This window comes from Podarcis muralis, chromosome Z (genome assembly GCF_964188315.1).
Source record: "Podarcis muralis chromosome Z, rPodMur119.hap1.1, whole genome shotgun sequence".
Lineage (NCBI taxonomy): Eukaryota > Metazoa > Chordata > Lepidosauria > Squamata > Lacertidae > Podarcis > Podarcis muralis.
The window spans coordinates 23,227,294-23,253,532 of record NC_135673.1 but is presented as its reverse complement, the minus strand read 5'-3'; the positions used below and the strand labels follow the sequence as shown (position 1 = coordinate 23,253,532).

General features: G+C 44.8%; 1 protein-coding gene across 4 annotated transcripts in view; it reads left to right on the top strand.

The window, feature by feature from the left end:
* The window catches only part of LOC114588860 (vascular endothelial growth factor receptor kdr-like), a 192,683-nt gene that overhangs the window by 52,320 nt on the left and 114,124 nt on the right, over positions 1-26,239 (top strand). For all 4 annotated transcript variants that reach the window (XM_077922571.1, XM_028714546.2, XM_028714547.2 and 1 more), the window contains exons 2-4: positions 411-507; positions 3,830-4,050; positions 22,982-23,106. In XM_077922571.1, coding sequence (XP_077778697.1) covers positions 411-507; positions 3,830-4,050; positions 22,982-23,106 — 443 coding nt within the window. The remainder of the gene's footprint in view (positions 1-410; positions 508-3,829; positions 4,051-22,981; positions 23,107-26,239) is intronic.

Sequence of the window (26,239 nt, the reverse complement as noted above, 5' to 3'; positions counted from 1 at the left end):
GGAGGAGGGAAGCCCAGCACAGAATATCCCCTAAAGTCAACCTTTGTCAGCCTGGCGCCCTCCAGCTGTAGCCCACTTGTTTTGAACTACAACTCCCATCAGTCTCTGGCAGCACTTCCAAGTTCCCATCAGCCCCAGCATCATGCTGGGGCTGATGGGAATTACAGTCCAAAACATCTGCAGGGCTTCCAGGTCAGTGGTGGCTGCCCTAAGCCACCCCATATTCCACTCTCAATTTGTCATCATAAGAGTTGAATGGTGAAAGAGTTTTGCATGAGATGTGTTAATCTTAAAAATCTGCAACCTCCTGTCCATCAGTTTGGGTTTAAGAAGTGAAAAAGGGGTGGAACCATATAGACACAAGTATTTAAATTGTTTTGCTTTGTGTTCTTTGTGCATTTTTGATGCAGGTCATGCAAAGGAACTGCGGCTGATGAAACCGGAGTTGAACTTGAACAGTGATCATATTTCAGTTGCCGCCGGAAAGCCTTTCGCAATCACTTGCCGGTAAGTGGTGCACTGAGAATCCAGGGTTCCATCCTAAAAAGGAAGGTGTGGTGGTGAATCCAGAGTTGATGCATGGATTCCCAACAAGCATCTTTCCCCAGACAGGAAAGATTAGGGGAGGAATTCTAAATGGGAGGGTGTTAATTAAGCCATGATCCAAAAATTGCAGGAGGCAGAAATTTCAAATATTTGTACCCTACTTCACCAAACTTCAAGGTACTTTTACAAGAAAATGAAAAATCAGACCTACAACCTACAATAAAATAAAAATGCAACCCTCTCACCACTCTTGAGAAAACAGAAAGACAAAAGCCAGATTCCTTGAAGGAACGGTGGGGTATAAATGCAATAAATTAAAAAAATCTTTTTAAAAATCTTTGGCTAAAATGTGTATTTTAGGCAAAATTGCATACAAACATGTGTATTAGGAGAACATGCACTGTGAGATAGTGATGACTTTTCATCAGGACACTGACATGCACGTGTAGAGAACTGGATTTAAGAAAAATGGAAACTGAAAGAAACCAAAATGGATGGTTTCACTCATCCCTAGTGGTGACAGGAAGGAAGCTTAGCTGAGTAGCAGAGTAGATCCTTTGGATGCAGACAGTCCCAGTTTGAAACATCGGTCTGGAGGGTCACTGGTGCCCCACTCCAGCTTTTGCATTCTGTCCAAACCAATCAAAGAACTTTCTACCAGATAGTAAAACTTACTGAACATGTTTTGAATTACACTCCCTGCATCCCCAAACACTATAACCATGTATATATTGACATATTAGGAGTGTGATCCTATGCATGTCCACTCAGAAGCAAGCTTCATTGAGTTAAATGGGGCTTTCTTTTGTTTAAGTCTATGCTTGGACCATAAATCTTTTTTAAAACCTTCTTTGGCAATCACCTCCTAATCATGCTCATGCTCTAATAAGGAATTCAGTACAAGGCAGAATATTGCAGTGAAAACGCTGTGTTTAAACCTCACAACATGTGAAAATATCCTAACCTCTTTGCAAGCTCCTGAGCCGATCACTCTTTCCCCTTTCCCTCTCCCTTCCTCCCTGCCCCTATAACACCCACTCACTCACACTGATGGAAACAAATAGATTTGAATTTAACTTGGAAGAAATCTATAGTGTGTTTTCCCACTAATGTCTTAGAGCATTTCTATAGCAACTTCAAACAGCCACTATTTGTTGCACCAAAATGGAATATAATCATACCTTTCCTCCAGAATCAATACTGTTCTGCTTATAACCTTGCTCTTGTAACATCACGTATGTCATGCAAGAAACGCAGCAACACTCATCCCTTAACCTTTCAGAAGTTTTCTTTTGGGGAAAAGCAACTTAGCATAACTCCTCAAACAGCTTTAGCAGTCAACCTCAGGAACATAGGGAGCTGTCTTATTGGTCCATCTATCTCAGTATTGTTGGCAGTGACTGGCAACAGCTCTCCAGGGTTTCAGATGGAGTCTGTCCCAGCTAGAGATGCCATGGATTGAACCTGGGACCTTCTGCATGCAAAGCAGATGATCTGTCTCCAAGCCGCAGCTGTTCTCCTGAACTAGCCAATCATAGTTTTTACTTAAAGAAGATGGGATCTCAGAATACAGATCGTAATGGGGTTGTCTCTTCCAAGAAAAAGAGAGAGTGTTTAGAAGCTACTCTTCTGCTTTAAAGGAATTTGTAGCAACATACAACATTGATATCTTTAAGCAAAATGAATACCATCAGTGTAGTATATGAGCAGTCTACAAACAAGCTATAAGCAAACTCCAGGGAATAAAGAGCAGTGGCAGGTTTGGTTCATCCCATTTGTGGCCTTCTGACACACACATGAATTATGTCGAAGCTAGCTAGAAAGGTAGCCAGGCAGAGTCCCATTTGGGAGTGAATTCTGCAAAGATGGGAGCCAACACTGAGGAGGCCCTGCTCCTTGCAGGTGACTTGGGTAAAAGATGGAATGGAAAGCAAACTCTCTTCCAATGAATCTTGAGGAACAGGGATTAGGATGCCTGTGAAAGTCCCCAGTTTGAGTTGCTTGAGTTAGCAGAATCTGAGAATGTAGAGGTTGTGCTTACTGGGCCAAGGATAGTACCTGGTCAGGGCAGAAGATGGTGTCTGGCTGGTTGGCAGAAGAGCCTGACTGTGTCTGGAGTAGGGAAGGCCCATAGCTCAGTGACTGAGCATCTGCTTTGCATGCATAAGGCCTCAGGTTCAATCCCTGGTGTCTCCAGGTAGGACTGATAATGTTCTCTGTCTGATATCCCACGAGAGCTGCTATCAGTCAATGTAGGCAGCACTGAGCTGGATGTACCAGTAATCTATGTGTCCTACTTTAGAGGACAGCCCTATACTTGAAGGAGTTCTCTATTTGAAGAGCTGCCTGGAATAAGTCTGGCTTAAATATAATCCTATAAAGGGGGAGCAGCCTCAGGAGTGGGCAGGGAGACAAAGCTTGAGGCTGGCACTAGGACAGCAGGCTAAGCCAGCACACACAGGCCACCTCACCACTCTTCCCCACTATAACATTAATTTTATTACTATTTAAATTATTTCTAAATGTGCAAATATACATATAAATTAGCATCTGCAAAAAATATACAAGTCTGTGCCCTCTTTGGTGCACTTTTTCTTTTTCTTTTACTGCCCCCAACTTCAGAGCATAGCCATCATGGCTAGTAGCCACTAATTATTAGTGACTAATAGCTTTCTCCTGCAGGAATTTGTGTCATCTTTTGAAACCAGCCAGGTTGGTGGCTGTGACTGCCTCCTATGCACTGAGTGATGAAGTGTCAATGAGTTCTGGTGATATAAGGGAGGCAGCAAAACATTTATATAACCACTTTCTCCAAGTTGTGTATAATTTTATTCATACATCCATGCATCATACAATTCATCCCCATTCCATATAGTTGAAGCATAGGTTGCACTCACATATATGCCTGCCTAATATGTTACATCAGGGGTGAGGTGCCTTTTTCAGCTTGAGGGCCATGTTCCCTCATGGACAGCCTTCAGGGGGGCCGCATGCCAGAGTGGGTGAGTCCTGACCCAGAGTGAATGAGGGGAAAAATATTTGGAGCAATGGAGGAGACTCTTACATTTCTACGGTAGGCTACATTCCTGCCGTTCCAAAGGATTTTTGCACACGCTTCTCTGTCCTCCATCCAGTTCCAAGGGCCAGACAGAGAGGCCCAGAGGGCTGCATTTGTTCCCCAAGGCTGAGGTGACACATCTCTATGTTACACTCACATATGTACTTGCCTAATTATGTCTGAAGACCAAAACAGGTTTCATGTCTCAATGTCTTCTTTTGACAGAGGCTTGCCTGGTTTGACTTGGATCTGGAGAAATGACCAGTACAAGGATGGCAATCGGTGGCAGGTATTTGAAAAGAAATGCCCAGGCAGGTCACATCACACCTGCAGCACCCTTGTGGTCAACCGAGCTGTTGCCAATGACACAAGCTACTTCACCTGCCTTTACAGCGACCTTCCATCAAACAAAGAACTCAAGGCCGAGTTATACATTTTCGTCAGAGGTAAATGGTTCAAGATATATATGAAGTACTCATTAACCTGTCTTTCAGGCTATCAGTCTTTACATGGCTGCTTCTTCTTGTGGCATGAAAGATGGCAAGCCAAACCCCTTTTATTAAATCTGCCAGGCTGAATGCTGATGTCTGCTTTTGGCCCCCCGCTCTCAAAAAACATTCCACCCTGATGCTACTTTATTTTCCACAAAGCCCACAATGCCATGTGACTCTAGAGGGGTTGTCAGTAGCCCACAACATCTTTGTTAAATCTGCCAAGACAGCCAGATGCATTTTAGGTCCTTTTACTCTTTACCAAAGTGCATCTAATACTCTTGGTGTGGCAAAGTTTTATGCTGCAGCAAGCAAAACCTTCCAGGAACTGACCCTTCTGACATTTTGTAATTTTCCTCTTTTGGAGTTCATGACATGACTACAACTTTTAAAATGCTGGTGCCGATTTTATTTCACTCTGTGCCACTTCTGTGTTGTTGTTTTCTATTCTCTTTTTCTTTTACTCTACTATACACACCTGGATAATGCAAAGCTTGTACTACTTATCTTGTTTGCCTATCATTGACTGTAACAGCAAAGATCTGAAAGGTGTCAAGGGCAAAGACAAAGACATGAGCAAGTACAAGACGAGGAAGGGAAAGATACGCGTGGGAGCCTGAGGGGCAGGATCTTTGACTCACTCACATCATGTATTTTCATGCTGCTGTGTGGAGGGAGTGTGGAGGGAAGCCCTCAGTGGTGAAGAAATGAACCTTCAAACCAACTAAACAGGATGTAGAGGGGTATCCTCTGTAGTCATCATTGCTTGGCCCTTAGCCTCTCAATTTGAGGAAGTGGAAATCCTAGGAAGACAGAGAACAACCAAGGCTAAAAATCAGGGGGAAGGGCAGCTCAGTGGTTGTGCACCTGCCTTGGCTCAATTTCAATCATCAGCATTTCCAGGCAGGGCTGGGAAAGACCCCTGCCTGAAAAAATGGGGCAGTTGCTGGATGGACCAATGATCTGACTCAGTATAAGGCATCTTCCTGTGAAGTCACAGTAGAAACCAACTTGAGCAGAGGAACCTGGATACCACGGGAGATGTACTATGCCAGACACCAGCTCCACAAATTGTGGGAGGAGGGGCAAGGGCAGGCAATGCATATTACCAATCAGGTAATATGTTTTTTAGGGTCCTCCTTCCCTCTAAATTATACAAAGCCTACTGAAATACCTTGCAGGGTTTTGGAAAAGTGCAAGGCTTGGGGGAGCCTTTGTTAGCAGAAGAAGAGTTTGGATTTGATATCCCGCCTTTCACTCCCCTTAAGGAGTCTCAAAGCAGCTAACAATCTCCTTTCCCTTCCTCCACCACAATAAACACTCTGTGAGGTGAGTGAGGCTGAGAGACTTCAGAGAAGTGTGACTAGCCCAAGGTCACCCAGCAGCTGCATGTGGAGGAGCGGAGACGCGAACCCGGTTCACCAGATTATGAGCCCACTGCTCTTAACCACTACACCATGCTGGCTCTCAAGAGTGATCAAAGAAGGTGGCTGTCAGTGCATTTTCTTGGTGGCTTTATAACACACACACACACACACACACACACACACACACACTTGTAAGAGGACTGGTCAGGCTTCTGGAAACGAATCACACTGTTTAGCAAAGAATAGTAACAGCAGCACTTAGCATTATTTATTTAACAGGATTTATATACTGCATAATATAAGAAAATCATCTAAACTGTTTATATAAAAGAATATAAAATATTTATAAGAAAATACCAATAAATTCAAGAGACTTGGAAAAACAAGGAGGCACAATTTTTTAAAAAAATCAAAATGTAGATAAAACCAGCTCTTTTAAAAAATGGTACAGTGGTGCCTCGCAAGACGAAATTAATCCGTTCCGCGAGTCTCTTCGTCTTGCGTTTTTTTTGTCTTGCAAAGCACGGCTATTAGCGGCTTAGCGGCTATTAACAGCTTAGCGGCTATTAACGGCTTAGCGGCTTTAAGAAAAAGGAAACAAACTCGCAAGAACTCGCAAGACGTTTCATCTTGCGAAGCAAGCCCATAGGGAAATTCGTCTTGCGGAACGACTCAAAAAATGGAAAACCCTTTCGTCTAGCGAGTTTTTCGTCTTGCGAGGCATTCGTCTTGCGGGGCACCACTGTATACATAATAAAATTACATGCCTTAGTAGGCTTACATAAATAGGAAAGCTCTTAGCCGGCATCAAAACAGTACAATGAAGGCATATATATTTGCAGAGCTGCTCAGTGACACTTGCAACAACCTTGCATGGAAAGCCAGGTTTATCATCTGGTGAGCCTCCGAGATACTGCCTTGCAGGGAGCTCCTGAAGCACATGGTTACCCTCTGCACTGACTCTAATGTGCTGGTGTCACCGTCCTCCAAGCATCTCCCAGGCCCATCACTTTCCACTGTTTTCCTTCCGGGGCGGGGGGGGGGGGCACTATAGGCTTTGTGTCTTAATACCATTAAAAACAAAACACTACACTGCATCTTCCAAGAAAGGCAGAGTACAACCATACCTCGGGTTGAATGTGCTTCAGGTTAAGCACTTTCAGGTTGCGCTCCGCGGCAACCCGGAAGTAATAGAGTGCATTACTCCCGGGTTTTGCCGCTCACGCATGCGCAGATGCTCAAAATGACGTCACGTGTGGAAACGGCAAAATGCGACCCGCGCATACGCAGACACGCCGTCGCATCTTATGTTCCATTCAGGATGCGATCGGGGTTCCGGAACGGGTCCCGTTCGCATCTCGAGGTACCACTGTATATGTTCAAGTCATCTGAATAATGATTTAGTTTGACCTTAGTCCCTTAAAGCACTGCCCATGCAGTGGTGCAGACCAGTAATCTTAGAACCTGGACTTAATTGTCTTATAGCCTTTAGTCAACCATGTGTAGTAACGGTTAACCTTTCTCTCCTCTGCACCTTCCCCATCCCCATTATTCCATACTTTATACTGTAATTCTTTCTATGTTCCTGATCTGTTAGAGCAAAAGAAAAAACAAAAAGCCAAATTAAAGTGTTTGCAGACCCAGATTTTTCTTAATTTAGTGAATACTCAGAGCATGTGCAGTTTTGCATTTTAAAACTCACGTAAAGCAGAGAGCCATCATGAATACAGGAATAAACCGGGGTTTGCTTCTGATGCCATGATGCAGAATATGGAAATTATTCTCTACTCACTTTTAAAAGTGAATGCCATGAAATGTTATCAAAAAATAGAAAGGAATAAATCATGATGTCACAACCATGTCAGTCCAGATGCTGTTGCCCCTGGCACCTGCCGCTCTCTTCGTGGTCCTTTGGGTGGTCTTTGGGTTGTGGGTCCTGTGCTTTTGCCCAGCTGCACTGCTGCACCCACAGGACTTCGTTCCTAAACCCCTTATAATAGGCAGTGGGTTCCCTTGATCTTAGTTGGGTTTATTTCTACATCGGTGTGTGCGGTGAATTACTCTTTTTCTTCTTCCTCCATTTTGTACATTCCTGGAATTCCCTCTCCTTGCAGCACAATAACCTTGATTTGTCTTTATCTCCCTTAATTCTAGTCTTGAGCTGTTTCCTCTTCCTGTTTCAACATTCTGCTGTGATTGCCTGCCTTTTAACTCTCTTGACTCACCCCGGGCATCTCAAGCCACAGGAAGCAGGACACACAAAAATTCAATTCCCCTCTCGCATTCGGTGCCCTTGGCAAATTAAAAACCACCTTGACTTGAATTGCTTTTCTCTGCGATTGCCTCAACGTGGGTTTTGAGACCCTTCCAGGAGTGCCCAAGGTCTTTCCTTTTTTACAAAAAGCGCAGTCCGGTATTAAGAAAATCTTCCCTGTTGTGAGCAAGAAATGAGGACTGATTAACTCTAGAAATACTTCAGCATGATCCCTAACTCTCCAGCTCTTAATTGTGACTTGTGAAATCAGTATTGCATTTCAGCAATTCATAAATTATCATCTTATTAATTTTATATTTTTTAATGAAACTGATAATTGGGGAACTTGAATATCATACCTTCAACCCCTGGGGACAGAAGAAGGCAGTGGAAATTAAAACCATTTGTGTAAGTAACTACAAAATATGGCAATCATAATATGCATATGAATAGGAAAACTTAGGTAAATTAGATTTAAATAAAAATTGGTTCCAAATCTCTTCATATGGCACACTATGTAGAGCTCAGTGGTTCATTCTCCTGCTGATCGCTGGATACTTGTTTTACCACAGCGTTCCCAAGGTGGGCAGTACTGTCCCCTGTGGGGTGGTGGGATTATCTACCGGGGGGGGGGCATTAATTGGCACGGGGGCAGCAGGGGAGTGCTAGAGTGTAAATAACCAGCAGACTTTGAAAAGCTGATATCACTGGATCAAGCTCATCAGTTTTGTTGCATTAATTAAACCAAATAGTTTTAATTGGATTTCGAATAAATGTGCAACCAGTTGTTATTGTTTTATTATCTTCCTTACTGGGTTGTGCAAACCACAGTTTTGAACTATGCTGGGTGGGTGCACTGGGGATGAGTTTATGGAGCCAAGAGGGCAGGGGCCTGAAAAGGTTGGGAAGCAGTGATTTAGCACATGGGCAGGGAACACCTGACTATGGAAATAAGAGACAGGACACGTATACTTATTTCTTTCTCCTTCCTTCCATTTTCCAGCTTAAGATCACACATCTCTGCTTCTTTTTCACACCTATGAGTGGACCAATACAGGATGTGGCCTGTACCTGCAGTTATATTGGACTCATTGTAAGCCAGCTAGTACAAAATGTAACTTACTGGTTTACTGTGCTTCCTCTTCACAACTCTCTCCTCTTTAGATACAATCTCCTCGCCACAAGCACATTAACAGCCAACCAAAACAAAATGATCCATGGTGCTAGGCAGAGTTCGCCTGCACGTCTCTGATTTTCTTTTATCTGTCCTGCTGTGCTGTGCTGGAGGGGGTTAGGATGTGGCAGAGGTCACCTTCTCCACCAGACTGCATCAGGCTGCACAGGGGCAGAGTTGGGGGTGGACTTCACCACCAACTGTACCCACTAAAAGACATGGACAGAAGCCCCCAAAATGGGTTGTTTGGGAAGGGAAAATGAGGACAGAGACAAGGATCCACTGCATGCTAAGACAGTCCAGCTAGCAAAGGGACCCATCAAGGCTCATTCAGATCTGCTGCAGCAAGAATTGTCAGAATTTCAGCCCCCTCTGAAATTCCATCATGGCCTTTGTAAGCAACAGGAATCTAGATTCAGCCACGCTACACTTGGCCGGAGGTTTGCGTTTCACCCTAGTTCCTGCTGTGGTGCTAAAACACCATGTAGGATTTAGGTGCCTCCCCTTCCCATCTCCATTATATGTAATATGCAGGTCCTCCTGATGGGTGCTGGTTAGGGGATCAAAGAACCCTCAGCAGGATGCCATATGATTGGCCCCTAAATGCAATCCCAAAATGCAGTGCCATGGAAGTTCCAATCAATGGCATTGTGAGTAAAAAAAAAAAAAGGGGGGGGGAGAGGACAGTTGCCAAGTATTATGGTTGCTGCCATTCTTTTTTAAAACTACTACTTTATATTTAAGCTCTTCCATAGCTTTTGTTTCATGTTTGCATCAAAGCAAGTGTGGATTTTGAAATGTCTATACAACTGCTCTGGGCTGTAGCAGGTGGAGTGAGAGGAACTGCTGAGTAAATTGTTCTTCCTCTGGGAGCACCAGGCCATTCTTAATAAAGGGGAAGAAAAATAGTATCCATCCCTCTTTGCCCTCCACCCCAGCTGTGCTTAATGCTGAAGTCCCTGATTGTTGTTGCAACAGAAGTTTTGCTGCCCTTGCTACTGTTTCCTGCCCCTGTTTTGACAGCCTTCCCCGGGGAGTTTTGCAGGGCTGTCAGACTAGGCTCCTTGACAGCTGAATATATTGGCCTGCACAGACTACCTGAGACAGGAGTGGCCAATGTGGTGCCCTCCAGATGTGGTACTCTAACTCTCATCAGCCTCAGCCAGCATGACCCGCAGTCAGAAATGATGGGAGCTGTAGTCTGACAACATCTGGACTCTAGAAGGGAACAGGTTAGACATCCCTGGTGTGTGGAGTGGAAATTGCCACTGTTCACTTATTCATCCTATGTCTGGAATGAATATAATCAGTAAACCCTGCTGTTGCTTTCAATCTGCAAATTAATTATTGCCCCCCTCACTTGCATTGTCCTTCCCTTGCATTGAAATGAATGGGGTAGAATAATATAATGACAGTGTAAATTATGTAATTGTGCCACAGAGGACAGTGACTAATAATATAAGTTTTGGCAGAAAGTGAAATGCAGCAGAACAGAAGTGATGCTGCATACATTGATTACAGGGCAGAATGGGGAACGATGCTGTCTTGCATCTCTGACTGCACAAAATAGGCTGGATTGAGCCAAGTACATTATCATTATCATAATCATTATCATATTTATTTATATCTCGTATTGTCCCCGGCCAGGATTCAAATTACACAAATTTTAAAAACACAGATAAAATACAAAAAGTTAAAAACATGTAAAAGATAACTGTTAAAAACTAATTAAACTCTAACAGAATTAAAACAATATAAACAAACAAATCTATTGAAATACAGATAATAAAGGAGCACAGCACTATTAAAGCCCTTTCCTTAAAAAAACCCCAGTCCATTTCAGAACAAAGTCTTCAGCTGCCAGCGGAAGGACAGCAGTGAGGGAGCCAGCCTAGATTATCTAGGAAGGGAATTCCAAAGTCTGGGAGCAGCCACCAAGAAGGCTCTCCCCCATGTCCCCATAAAGCTGGCCTGTGAGAGTGGTGGAACCAACAGATGGGCCTCCCCTGAAGATCTCAGAGCCTGGGCAGGTTTGTGTGAGAAGATAGTCTTTCAGAGAGCTTAGACCTAAGCTGTATAGGGCTTTATAGGTCATAACCAGCACTTAGAATTGTGCTCAAAAACAGACCAGTAGTCAGTTACTCAGACAAAAAGAGAGAAAACATTGCTTTGTTGAACAGTCATATTGTTCCAAAGCTTATTGGTGCCCTCTGTGTTTACCTAGCCTTCACTGTCCTCTGCCTCATGTGGCCAATTGACTTTTGCAATCCATGTGAGCTTCTCCACCCCAGCAACATTTGTAAGGTTTTCATCGCAAACACAGCATCATGACACCAATGCTGCTTTAAGTCTGGGTTTGCTGGCTTTCCCCTTCCCTCACTGGCAATTTTTCATTTTCTGTTGTGCCTTCTGGAATTTGATCCCTGGAACAAGGACTGTCTTGTTTTGTAAACTCTAAATGGTGCTAAACCAGATGAGTGCCAGGACTCTGCGTCTTCCCTCACCCCACTGCCTGCCCTTCTTAGCATATCAGCTGTGGTATACTGATCCTTGTTAACTCAAACTGGGAAACCATGACTTTAATAACCAGGATCTTAAACCATGGCATGCATGCATTCACACACACACACACACACCTCCTGATATCAAATATTGAGGAGGTGTTACAACAAAATATGCAAGTGCAGCAAAACATAAAATACCGTCAGTACAATACAGAATCACTGTAAGAATGACTGGCTCAACACAAAACACAACTTGCAGTTTGAAGCAAAGGACAAGATGGCACCCTTCCACTCCAATTCCATGTACTAAAGCCAGCCAGGCTGGCAGGGTGAATCTTACTTCAACACTAGCTATAGAAGAACATATTCCACTACACCTGAGAACAGCAAGCTGGTGGTGCAGGCCCACTTGTGTGTGGTACACACAACTCTGCTCTCTAACACTTGCCCATCAGTTGCCCCCCACTCCAGTCTGCTGCCTGAGGTAGTTGCCTCATTCTGCCTAATAGCAGGGTCAACTCTGTTCCAGGTGTAAAGTGTGAATTGGCCTTAGTGTTCTGATTTTGTGTGGCATGCACATTTGTCAGTGATAGCTGTGCAAGCTACTGCGATGAATTTCAATGAATCACAAAGCTACCCATTCTACTTTTTGGCCACTTCTGAATCATACATTTAAAACACTTTGATACTGCTTTAAAAGCAATGGCTTCCCTGCTCGCAAAGAATCCTGGGAACTGTAGTTCGTTAAGGATGCTAAGAGCTGTTAGGAGATCTCTGTCCACATCACAGAGCTACAATTCCCAGCGTTCTCTGTGAAGACGGATTGATTCTTAAACCACTCTGAGAGGGGTGGTTTAGTGTAGCTCTGTGAGGGGAATAGGGGTGTCTATTTTTCTAGAAAAAGAGGTGACGGAACTCACCATGAACACCTCCCTCGTTCTCTTAGAATGGCAATGGCGCCTACCTGAAAGGTGCTCGAATTGAGTTTCAGAAAAAAAGCCCTGGTCCTGACAACTCTCAGCACCCTTTAAAAAAGCTACACTTCCCATGATTCTTTGAGGAAAGCCACAACTGTTTATAAAGTGGTATCCTATTGGGTTAAATGTATGTTTCAGATGTGACCTTTGTTTTGTTTTTCCACTACAGATTGGTGTGGCTTCATTTTGCCTGCTAATCTCTGCTGATTTAAGCTCACATCTGCCCCTCTCTCCTCTTCACTCCACCCCCCCCCCAAAAGCTTCTGACCCGTCATGAATGCTTCTTCAGCTCTTCCATGTAAGTGTACCTCCTTGACCTACACTGGACATAAATTGTGTGAGCCCCGCCCTGCCTGCCTTCCTGCAAAATTCCACCGACCTGCCGAGCCAGACAGCCTGTCTGCGGGACCCACAAAAAAACCCTTTTCCGTCTCCTCGGACTTCCCTGACAGCCGATAAGCTGTGAACATTCTGCAGTGCCTGCCTGTCTCTGGGTGCGATGTGTGTTGCAGCTCATAGCAATTTTCTTCCCTTGAAGAAGCTGTGGGTGGCTTGAAGGGTGTTTGAATGGGAGGCAGCGAGCTGCCCTTGCAGCACAGACATTTTGTACCGCAGGGGAAATCACTTCTCTAGGAGCTCAGGATGCCAGATATGCTTCCATCTAGGGTGGTCCCATGTGACTGCTTAGTCAACATTTGACATTATCCGAAAGCTTGTGGACGTCCTGCAAGATAATTGTATGGACCTTTGTTCATTCATCCACTTAAGACAGCCTTCACCAACTTGGAATCCTTCAGGTGTTTTGGATGGGAACATCTGGAGGGCACCAGGTTGGTGAAAGCCTGATTGAAGAAACATTGCCTTGGGAAGCTAAAAAATGCACTGCCAACTCTGGATGGAGCAAGCTTGTTTTCTGCTGCTCCAAAGGAAAAGACCCGAACCAATGGATTCAAATTACGAGGAAGGAAATTCCAACTAAATGCTAGGAAGAACTTTCTGACGGCAAGAGCCTTTTGAATGAACTGCCTCAGAAAGTGGTAGACTCTCATTTGTTGGAGGTTTTTAAGCAGAGGTTGGATGGCCACCTATCAGAGATTCTTTAACTGTGATTCCTCCATTGCAGGAGGTTGGAATAGATGATCCTCAGGGTCCCTTCCAACTCTACAGTTCTATGATTCTTGTATTCATCTGCCTGGTGATGATACCCATGGATTCATCTCTTTCTTTTCTGCTGTGTAAGTGAATGGCTGCTGATAGTTGATGGCCTGCTTCTGTAATTGATTCAAGTTAGTGGCTATTGCTTTTAAGCCCCTATCAGTGGCTTCGAGAACAGGATTCGGGCGACACCACCATAACCTGCATAATTCTGCCCATTCACTAAGGTCAGCAGGGAAGACCCTAACCCTTTGTGAGATGGGTGGATGTGATCACAGGGGCTTCCACCATTGCAGCATTTGCTATTTGGAACTCCCTGCTCCCTGCTCTGGTAGTATTCTGCTGTCATCTGGAAACAGCTTTGCTCAGCAGGCATTTGACCTAGGTGTTGGGTTGACTTTACTGCCTGCCTCTCTCCTTTTTGGTATCTGTTCCCTCTGGTTCTGACTGTTAACCAACCTGCTGTTTTTATTTGCTTGTGGTTGATGTATCGATGCCTTTGTCCTGGGATAGCTCAGTTGGTAAAGCCTGAGGCTGTTAATGTCAGGATCGTGGGTTAGAGCCCCACACTGATTTCTGCATTGCAGGGGATTGGACTTGATGACTCTCGTGGTCCTTCCAATCCTATGTTTCTATTATTCTCTTTCCGTGTTGGCCATCTTGCTGCAGACACACACATTTAACACAAATTCAGTGCACATTTAAAAGACATGGCTTCCCCAGAGAATCCTGGGAATTGTAGTTCCCCCTCACAGAAATACCATTTCCAGCACCCTTAATAAACAACCATTCCCAGGATTCTGGGTGGGAAGCCACATGTTTTCAACCAATTCCAATCTGTTACCTCCGAGGATGTGGACAGGCTGCTTGGACGAGTGAAACCAGCCACCTGTCTCCTTGATCCTTGATCCTTGCCCATCTTGGCTTATAAAAGCTAGCCGGGAAGGGCTGGGCGATGGGCTTCGCGGGGTGGTGAATGCTTTTCTCTGTGAGGGAGCCTTCCCAGACCCGCTGAAAGAGGCGGTTACCTGAGCTGCCTGTGGCAAAGGCAGATCTAGGAGCACTTTGAAACTCTCATGTTCAGTTGCCAATATCATAATGCTATTCTACAAATCTGTGGTGCAACCACATTTGGAATGTTGTGTACAGTTTTGGTTGCCTCGCTGCAAAAAGGATATTGTACAGTTGGAGAAGGTTCGGAAAAGAGCAACCAAAATTATTAAAAGGATAGAGCAACTCCCCTGTAAAGAAAGGATGCAGCGGTTTTTTTGGGGGGTGGGGGGTTAGCTTAGAGAAAAGGAGAGTAGGAGGTGACATGATGGAAGTTTAGAAAATCATGCTTAGCATAGAGAAAGTGACTAGGAAAACATCCAGTGAAGTGGAATTTTGGAAGATTCAATAAAGATTAAAAAGTACATCTTCATGGAGCACATAGTTAAAACTATGCAACTCACTTCCACAGGAGGCCATGATGGCCACTAACATGGATAGCTTTAAGAGATGATGATGATGATAATGATAAATATTATTATTATTAATAATTGTTTATTTATATCCCGCCCTCCCCTGCCAAAGCTGGGCTCAGAGTGGCTAACAAGTAAAAATAGCACAGTGTACATAAAATCACACAGTCAGTTAATTAAAAAATGTTCTAAAATCAATTCAGAATCAAATTAATGGCAACCATTGGGCTAGAGTTCTATGAGGATTACAGAAGGAGAGAGGGGTCAGACTGTGTCTTAGCCAAAGGCCTGGTGGAACAGGGCCTTTGAGGGCCTGCAGAAAGATGTCAAGTCCTGCAGGGCCCTAGTCTCATGAGACAGAGTGTTCCACTAGATCGGGGCCACGGCTGTAAAAGCCCTGGCTCTGGTCGAGGCCAGCTTAACCTCCCTGTTGCCCGGGATCTCCAAGATATTTTTATTTGAAGACTGTAAGGTCCTCCGTGGGACATACCAGGAGAGGCGATCCTGTAGGTATGAGGGTCCTAGGCTGTATAGGACTTTAAAGGTTAAAACCAGCACCTTAAACCTGATCCTGTACTCCACTGAGAGCCAGTGCAGCTGGTATAGCAGAGAGTGAATGTGATTTCGCAGCGAAGACCCCGTAAGGAGTCTCGCCGCGGCCGGCATTCTGCACCCGCTGGAGTTTCTGGGTCAGTCTCAAGGGCAGCCCCACGTAGAGCGAGTTACAATAATCCAGTCTGGAGGTGACCGTCGCGTGGATCACAGTGGCTAGGTCAGGGAGAGAGAGGTAAGGAGCCAACTGCTTAGCTTGGCGGAGATGAAAAAATGCCGCCTTTGTTATAGCTGCAGTCTGCGCCTCCATGGAAAGGGAGGTGTCGAAGATTACACCCAAGCTCTTAACGGACAAATTAGGCAAATTCATGGAGGATAAGGCTATCCATGGCTACTAGCCACAATGGCCATGCTCTGTAATGCTTCTGAATATAATGATGATGATGATGATGATGATGATGATGATGATGATAATAATAATAATAATAATAATAATAATAATAATAATATATACCCCGCCCATCTGGGTGGCTTCCAACTGAATATTAAAAACAATACAGCATCAAACATTAAAAACTTCCCTAAACAGGGCTGCCTTTAGTTGTCTTTTAAAAATAAAATAGTTGTTTATCGCCTTGACATCTGCTGGGAGGGCGTTCCACAGGGCAGGCGCCACTACCGAGAAGGCCCTCTGCCTGGTTCCCTGTAACCTCACTTCTCACAGCGAGGGAACTGCCAGAAGGCCCTCAGCACTGGACCGACGTGTCCGGGCTGGACGATGGGGGTGGAGATGCTCCTTCAGGTTTACAGAACGTGGTCTTAGTGGCCACTCCCAGTCACCAGTCTAGGTGCCACACACTGAATGCCAGTGGCTGGAAACCATAGTGAGGTTGTGTGAGTTTTGTACTTGGATCAGTTTTGTACCTGGATCCTGCTTGTGGGCTTCCCACGAACATCTGGTCAGCCACTTTGAGTAGAGGTTGCTGGACTGGATGAGTCATTGGCCTGATCCAGCAGGCTATTCTTATGTTCTGATGTTCTTAAATCTAAGCAGTGCTTTTCTGCCAAAGCTGCTCATTATTAAGACTCAGGTGGATCTGTCATAGTCATATTAAATAACAAGATGAAAGATGAAAAAATCTTTTTTAATAATTCCAGTGGCACCTTAAAGATCAACTAAATATAAGCTTTCAAGGTATGAGCTTTCGTGTGTATACACACTTTGTCAGGTACTCTTTGTCGTTATTAAGATTGTTGTCTTTGTTCTCTGAAATCTCCAAAAACGGTCAAAAGTTGTCATTGAATAGGGTAGTCTTAAGAACATCCAACTCAAGCTTTTTTGCTTCTAGCTTGAAGAGAGGATTTCATCCTGGTCTCCGACTAGACAGTTGCAGGAAAATGGTCTTTCAGATGGAGCCCAGCTATTATAAAAATGAACAATTCAGGTTTAATAATGGGTACCAATGTAGAGTGAGTCAGCGGTTTGGGTTCTTTGTCTTGTTTTTAATGTCACTATCAGATCCAAGGACAATGTGTTTGTGAGGAAAGAACTTGCACAATGAGGTCTGAATGGCTTTGTCCTTTTGCCAGCAAAGGATCTGCAAAAAAGCAGTGAGGCATTTAATGAAGTCTGGAAAATGGGTTTGTGTGTCCTATGACCAAGGGTGGGGGAGGACTTCGTTCGCATTTTAATGTGAACCCACCTAATTCACACTTCCTGAATTAGTATGTGAACAAAAAGTGCACACATTATCCTTTAAAATCCAACCGCTTCTGAATTTTGGGATGTAGTTTGCCAGCGTCAAAAAACACAAACCAAGATTAGCAGAAAGTGTGTGCAAGAATGTGTATGTTGGTGAGAGCAATGTTCAAAAAGCAAGTTACCTTAGAGGAAATTGCTTGCAAAAACATGAATTTTGGGGAAACTTTCCTACAAAAATGTGTCTGTTAGGTTAAGCCTACACAAAAATGCCTATGAATTTCGGCTAGGGCTTAAAACAGTTTTTTTAAAACAAACTTAATTCTTTATTAAGTAAAATTAATACACTTATTGATTCCAGAAAAAGCCTCAAAGTAGTCTAGAAAGAGAATAAAACAATAAAATTATTAGTAAAATACAGTTAAAAACAACTGTTTAAAAAGCATTCCCCCCAAATAAGCTAAGCAATAAACTAAAAACACACATCAATATTCTAGATACCTGGGCAGACTTGTCCAAACAAAAATGGTTTTTAGCAAGAGCCAAACGCGGGTGGGATGGGACGCGGGTGGCGCTGATGGGACGCGGGTGGCGCTGTGGGTTAAAGCCTCAGCGCCTAGGACTTGCCGATCGAAAGGTCGGCGGTTCGAATCCCCGCAGCGGGGTGCGCTCCCGTCGTTCGGTCCCAGCGCCTGCCAACCTAGCAGTTCGAAAGCACCCCCGGGTGCAAGTAGATAAATAGGGACCGCTTACCAGCGGGAAGGTAAACGGCGTTCCGTGTGCTGCGCTGGCTCGCCAGATGCAGCTTGTCACGCTGGCCACGTGACCCGGAAGTGTCTGCGGACAGCGCTGGCTCCCGGCCTATAGAGTGAGATGAGCGCACAACCCTAGAGTCTGGCAAGACTGGCCCGTACAGGCAGGGGTACCTTTACCTTTACCTTTAAACGCGGGTGGCACTGTGGGTTAAACCACAGAGCCTAGGACTTGCTGATCAGAAGGTCGGCAGTTTGAATCCCCACGACAGGGTGAGCTCCCATTGCTCTGTTCCAGCTCTTGCCAACCTAGCAGTTCGAAAGTACATCAAACTCCAAGTAGATAAATAGGTACCGCTCCAGCGGGAAGGTAAACGACGTTTCCGTGCGCTGCTCTGCTTCGCCAGAAGCGGCTTAGTCATGCTGGCCTCATGACCCGGGAGCTGTACGCCGGCTCCCTCGGCCAATAAAGCGAGATGAGCGCCGCAACCCCAGAGTCGGTCACGACTGGACCTAATGGACAGGGGTCCCTTTACCTTTACCTAAAAAGCGTATAGTGAAAGCACCTGCCTAATGTCAGGCAGGGAGTTCCCAAGTGTAAGTAAGTGTAAGCTGCCACACCAAAAGACTGTTGGTAACCTCCAGGCTGCCCAAAATAACTTACTTATTTCTTTATTATCATAAATAATTCCACATCACAACTTGCCATTACATCCCATTGGGGAATGACGTAATGGCCAAAAATAACCTATGCAGAGAAGGGGTGAACTTAATTTAAGATTGGGAAAAAATGAAATGGGAAGAAACTGAAATCGACAGATTCTTCCATCCCCATCACTTCAGAATGTAAGGATTATATATTTACTGTAATGATGATGGAACTGAGGGCAGAAATACATCTGTGATTAAGGAGTGTAGTTGTGAGGTCAGGGTGGGGGCCCCAGTGCCAACCCCAACTTCCCCTTTCAGCTGGTTTTGCCCCATTTTTTAAATAAAAAACCCCCAAGCTAAAATAAAATATAAAATAACATCTGGATTTGTTCTACAGGCTTTTGATGCAGAAAATATTCTGAGAGTGTGAAATTGCAAACATAAGTTGATGTAGATACTCTCATCTTCCTTAGGCACTTTGCTCTTGGGGAAATTTTAATTTACTGGCCAATGGATGGACTTTAGGCTGACAAGGAGCTGCTTCTGCGTATTTTCCAAAACTAATTTGAATAGTAGCTATAATAGTAGCTATAATGCCATCCAACCTGTCAAAATGTGAAGAGCTATATTGACTGTGCTTAGCAAACCCTGTGGGCAGGGGAAGCACAGCTAATGAAATATGAGGGGAGCCAAGAAAATAGCTTCCTTGCCCCCTCTCTTCCTCTGCCCCTTCCAGTGTGATCCTAGCAGGCTTTCAATTTCATTGTTCCTCTGTCTTGGATCCTCTGCCCCCCTTTGGATTTTTCTTCCCCAGCAAAAGCATGACATGGGCAAGTTTGTGAGTGAAAAAAACACAGGGTGTGCCATAAGGTACACTGAGAAACTTATGGAATTGTTTTTATGACTGTGAGGGAGAGAGTTTGGAAAGGCATGGGCAGTGTTTGCTGAAATCTTGGCAGCCAAAATTTCAGCTATATAAAATGTGTGGCAGTTAGGGTTGGGGCCACATGTATCTCCTTCCCCTTCCCAATGACTTGGTGAGTCCAGACTAAATTAGGCAAAGCAGTGAACAATCCAAGAGGAATTGTGAAAATTTTGCAATAATTTAAGCAGATTGCAGAATGCAGCCGTTTGTGGTGCAGAACTTAGTGAAGGTGTTTTGGGTGTTTTAAGGACAGGGTACATGTAGCCCTGAATAAAACGAAAAGAGAAGGGATGCAAAATGCATGAGGGAGGATGTTTCTCTTCTTACTAGCTGCTTTTCTGCTTCACATGCTCAGTTTCCTCCACCCAAGCATAAATTTAGAAGTATGGTAAAATTTAAAATTCTGTACAAAGTACTGGTACCAAGAGAAACGTTTGGATGTGATTAGAAGTCACCCTAACTGCACCCTCGTGTGGTAAGAACTGGTATTTCATGGTACTGGATCAGCCTGTAAGACTTTCATCCTTTGCTACAAGGCTTAAATAGCGAAATTGTAATGATATACTGTATTGCAAAGTCAAACAACAGCATCCCACTTGCATGGAGCTGCCAGGAGAGTCTCTTACTTGGGTTGTAAAACCAATGTCTCAGATTTGAGACATTAGAAGAACAAGTCCTGTCCTGCAAGCCTGTCCTGCAAATCCTGAGGTTATTCTGTTATCACGAATGCCTAGGCCCAACAGATATGCTACACAGCATCCTTCATCAATTTAGTGCCTTCTAGAGGTTTTGGACTACACCACAGCAGCTTTGCCTGATGGAAGTAGTTCTCCAAGGGCATCAGGCTGGCGATGGCTCCTCAATAACATATTTTTAAAATCTAATGCAATCCATCTTTGTAATAGGCAGGGCTTGTGTTGCAGAACTCTTCTGCCAAAGGTCTCCTGAAAGCATTAGGGAAGCATCATGCTTGAATGGTGCACAGTGTATAACACAGTAAAAAGCAGATGAACCATGTTGATGACTGTCTCTTTCCCTCACGGATGGAAGGGAGGGGCAGCTCTTGAAGCCTGTAAACCAGTGAGCCAAAGGAAGTCAAGACTTATCGCTAAGCTTATTGAGTTCACCATGTGTGTAGTGGAAGCAGGGACCATGGAACTTTCTTGTAAACAGCATTATCTGTGAACCTGCTGGGCATGTGATCTGCTTCCTTCAGTGCTTATAAACCTGGGAACCCAAGACAAAAAAGAAGAAAGTCAGCTCTATTATCTCTGAGTAGCTGTCTTCTTCTTCAATATATCTTTTGGTAATGTTTCTCTTCTGTCTTATTGATCCCCTCTCTTTGTACAGGGTGCCTGGGGATTCCAGGTACACCACTGTGACTTCTCTGATGGAATAAGGCAAGTTAGAAATGTGAGAAATAAATAGAAAATGTTGGAATGTAAGGAATTTATTTTTCAGCAGTATCTAAACAACGGACAGCCTCTTAGAGATGCAGTATTTGGATATAAGTGTTTTGGATGGATCACACCAACTATTATTACCGCCGAACAGCACAGGTTTCTGGTGTTGCATTCTGTCAGCTTTGCATTGGCTGAAATTGCATACCCTCCAAGAGTCTTGATTCTCCAGAGGATGCCCCAGAATTACGAAAGCCATCCCAGCTTCTGGTTTGATCCTGCAATGTCCTTTCCCCCCTCCAGTGCTGCCACCAATGAGCTCAAGGAGGAGGAGGAGCTGATGCTTGTCTCAAGTGGCAGTAGCATCCCATTGCCTCTCCATGGCCGCTGCTGCCAGCCTTCTTCCTTGGGTAGCTTGCAGGGTTTGATGTAGAGAAGGCGAGGAGGAGAGGCTATCACCGCTGAGGCCCACCTCTGAGGCTGGCTCTGAGGGGCAAGTGGAGGGCAGGGCCGCCCCAGAAAGGGGGGCAGAGTGGAGCGCAAAGAGTCTTGATTTCACCCTTTGTAAAATTTATTTATTGGTGTGTGTTTTTCTTTTTGTAAATCTTTCAAAGAACAAAATAAAATCCAGACTAAGGGTTTTCTCAGGATGGCAGAGGGGTGGGTGCTGTGTCCCGTTGCTGTAGTTGTGGGGGCACTTGCCCTTCCTCTGCTAGGAAATGGTCTGCTTCGGGGGGGAATGAGGTGGGGTGCAAGGAGGGTCAGTTGGGGTGGGGGAGTGAGACATTTTTCCTGTTTTCATCTGAGGAATGTTGGAAGGTATGAAACTGATCCCACAATACACAGCATTTGACACTTCACGTCTGTAACTGCATAAACTGTGGTGTCATGGTCATTACAAAGATGAGAGATTCCAGCCTCCACAGATTTGTCTCAAAAGCTCATTGCAAACAAACAAACAAACAAACAAATGAAAACTCATCGCAGTTGTGTCTCTGTTATTTTGAGCAAAAGCAGAGAGTGATGTGAGGTAAGAGTGAGTCTACAGCCTGTAAAAGCAGGCATTAGCATTGTCCAGACCAGTGAGCAGGATCCATAAACTCTTACGTGGGTTAAGGACCCATTCTGAACTATCGGTGCAAAGAAGCTTCCTTGACCGGTGGGGCTTTTTCCTCTACAGTTCCTTCTGGACTGAAGCTGGTTGGTGGTGCACCAGATTAAGCCCCTGCCTGCAACTGCACAGGTTGACAGTTCATGCCTTCCTACAGACTTCAGTCCTGACACTGTGGACGTCTTGCTCACATGTAAAGCCAGCAAAGTGTAGAGTGACAGGCCAAGACTGGGCAGATCCAGGCTCAATCGAGCATTCTCTCATTCTAGTCCAGGGGTTGCCAGTGTGGCACCCATGGGCAGAAAAGCACCCTTGAGGCTTTTCTGAGGTTACAACAAAGCCTCTGAGGCCTCCACTCACTGCCCACTTCATCATGGTACAGGTAAGGGTGGTTACCATTTCTCCCAGGAAAAGTACATAGAGTGGAAAGAGAAAGTTGGAAAGAGTGGTGCTCTTTCCCACTTCCTCATTCAACCTGATATGCTTTTCAGGGCTCAGATTAATTCAACTGGTGACTGTGATCTTTATCCAGATCCCCTGAAAAACTGAAGTGTGTGTATGCGTGTGTACACTCACTTTTTTCCTTCCTGTTTCTTGCATAGGAGGTGAGTGGGAGCTGATTCAGGGGACAGGAAGAAAAGTGACCAGAAGGTGTGGCACCCACATCACTCACTCACAAATAAAAATGTACCCATGGTCCTAAAATGGCTGCTGATCATTGGTCTAACCTATCTCACAAGGTTGCTGTTGAGAAAAACGAGGGGCTGTTTTGTTTTTGGAGAAAGTAACAGGTTACAAAGGAGAGAAATACCATCAAAGTTGCCTGCATGAGCATCTGACTAATGACCAAACGAGCTTGCTGGCTGGCACATAACTAACATTATCTTCTCTGTGTTCCGCAGATAACACACAGCCTTTTGTAGACTTCCGCCCAAGTGTTCCTGATGTTATCTTCGTACACAATGCTACAGAAGTGATCGTGCCTTGCCGGGTCACCTCGCCGGATATCACACCAACGCTCCTGCTGGTGAGCACACTTCTTCTAAGTCTCATCTAAGAGGAAATAATCAATTCCGCAAGTGGCATAACCAGATTATGGGTGTAATCCGATTCTTGGTAGCGGCTTGGAATAGGATTTGACGGACTTGTCACCCGTCATAGTGTTTTGCTTCAGTCCTCACTTCAGCTATTTTTAGCTATTCCTGATCCAGCCCTTTAGCTTTTTGAAAACAACACTATCGACCTAGATTGAAAGCAGCGTGCTGAGGATGAGCATGAATGATTCCAGATTGAGAAAAACACAAACTTTAGGGTTCAAACAGGTTAGTGTGAAAGCATCCTAAATTGATAGTGCCTCTGGAAGCAGATCCCATAGTTTAATTATGTGCTGTGTGATTAAGTACTTTATTTTGTCTGCATCTCCCACCATCCAGCTTTATTACACTTCTCTGGCTTCTAGTTTTTTGAGAGAGGGAGAAAAGAGTCTCTGTAGCCTCTTTCTCCATACCATACATAACTGTACTCACTTGTATCCTATCTCCCTTAACTCGCCCTTTTTTTACTCAGGGCTCATCCACATTTTTGCTTGACCCGTATTTTGATTGCATTGTGTGCTGATGAATTCTCCTGGGTCAGAGAACTTTTCTCATTGTTCCGCAGCCGTGCCCTGTGAAAATCTAAGGTAACTCGGTTAAGCAAAATCCCTCCTCAGATTTTCTGTGAATCTGATAAGATCTGATTTAGCAGGTCAGATTGGATTTTCCCAAGGCACAGCCACAGAACAATGGAAAAAGCCCTCAGACCTGGGAGAATTAATTGGGACAGGATATGATCAAAATACATGTCAAACGAAAGTGCAGATAGATGAGCAGGGCCATCTTAAGCATATCTGGTGCTGTGGTGCAAAGATCCCTCTGGCGCCCCCCCCCCCAATTTCCCAGAGTTGTTGACCCAGTGGCATAGCAAGGTCAGGAGGTACCCGGTGCGGAATTTTTTTTGTCAACCCCCCCCCCCCCAATTGAAATCATTAAAGAAGGAAAAATAAGATACTTACAGTTGCAAGTGTTATTTTCTGGTTTATTTACTTGACATTGTGAGCATAAGCACTTAAAACCCTTTTTTCGTAACTTTGTTCTCTGCAAATTTTGAAATCATATCAGCTCCCAGAGTTGGTGGAGCTAGAATAAAACCCAGCCACTCCTCCAGCTGGACTCCGTCCATGGAACCAGTGAATGTGTGTGCTGCCTTCTTCCATTTCGGGGGTGGGGTGGGCCAGATGACCCTTGGGGTCCCTTCAGTCCTACAATTCAAGGATTCTCTGTTGCCACAGGCAGAAAAATGTCTCAGGCCAAACAAAGTGTGTGGGCACCAATCCTCGTGGCTTCATAAGATGACGAGCCACATTGATGGAGGGGATGGTTACCAATGGCTACCAGCTAGGATGGTTCTGCTCTGTCTCCTCAGTTGGAGGCAGGGATGCTTCTGAATGCCAGTTGCTGGGAACCGCAGGAAGGGAAAAGGCTGCTCCTGTGCTTGGATCCTGTATTTGGGTTGCTATTTTCCCCTAAAAAGGTCTTAGCAGGGAAGGTGATGATGGCCACAGAGTACAAAACCCTGAACTGACCAGGCGTATTCTGGCATGAATAGCCAGACAAGAGAACTGTTTGCCCATTCTGTGCGCAGCAGTGATTGACTAGTTGACAGTGGCAGAGCAGCTGCTTTGCATGCAGATGGTCCCGGGTTCAATCCCCACAGTTCCAAACTTTAAAGTTTCAGTTTATCTCTCCAAGCATTTTTATAAGCACACGCGGATTCCAGCTTTAAGAAGGTGGTGTGGGGGCTCCCAGATTATGGCACCACCTTCCCAGCGATCTTTGTAGAAATAATTTCTCCTTTCAAAAAGACACAGGTATATCCAGTCCTTATCAATATTTCAGCTTCTCTAGCCCATTCCAAACTTTAAAATTCCAATTTATCTATAAGAATACGTACTTTGAAAACAAACTCAATCTTCTTTAAACCACTCCAGCCAAGGTGTATCCATAATCCACAATTAAGAATCCAGTTGAAGGCAATAAAGAATGAGTTTCAGTTAATTTTTAGTCTCAGCGTCACATCAACAGGCAAATATACCATTTATGCCTGCACGTTTGTAACACATACAAAGCTCTGCTTTTTGACTGATTGTAGCTGAGTCCAAGGGGGACGCGGGTGGCGCTGTGGGTAAAAGCCTCAGCGCCTAGGGCTTGCCGATCAAAAGGTCGGCGGTTCGAATCCCCGTGGCGGGGTGCGCTCCTGTTGTTCGGTCCCAGCGCCTGCCAACCTAGCAGTTCGAAAGCACCTTCGGGTGCAAGTAGATAAATAGGGACCGCTTACTAGCGGGAAGGTAAATGGCATTTCTGTGTGCGGCTCTGGCTCGCCAGAGCAGCGATGTCACGCTGGCCACGTGACCCGGAAGTGTCTCCGGACAGCGCTGGCCCCGGCCTCTTGAGTGAAATGGGCGCACAACCCTAGAGTCTGTCAAGACTGGCCCGTATGGGCAGGGGTACCTTTACCTTTAGCTGAGTCCAAAGAAGATGGTAACCATGTAAGACTATACTCAAGTCAAGTTACAAAACTAGGAAGAGATGAAAACTAAGGGTTTAAGTTGATAAAAGTTTCATGGCTTAGAAGTGGGGGTTAATATAAATGTTCTGGGAGGTAGTTATGAGCATTAGGGGACAGATATTCCTGCTGAGATAGAGAGAAACTGTAAGCAGCATGGTCAGAAAGAAATGAAACATCTGCTGCTGGGCGCCTGAGCCCAGCACCCCTGATGGACAGGCGCTGTGGCACAGGGTGCGACTAAGCCAAATGGAAAAGACGCCCCTGCAGATGAGGCCAAAACTAGAAAGCCCCAGATGTTCTAATCATTTCTTCATAGAGGAGTTGTTATGAACTTGGTCATGTTGGTTGCCTGTTTCTGCACCTTTCCAGCTTTACAATATTCTTTCTGAAGTACAGGATGGCTCCAGTTAAGCTGAAGGCAGGGTGAGATAACATGAAAAAAGTGAGAGGAGGAGCAACTCTACACTTCATCATCAGCAGACAGTTTCCAATTAGGGCTTCATTTCTGGGTTTCTTCATAGGAATGCAAAAGGCAAGAAGACCCCAGTAGTCCC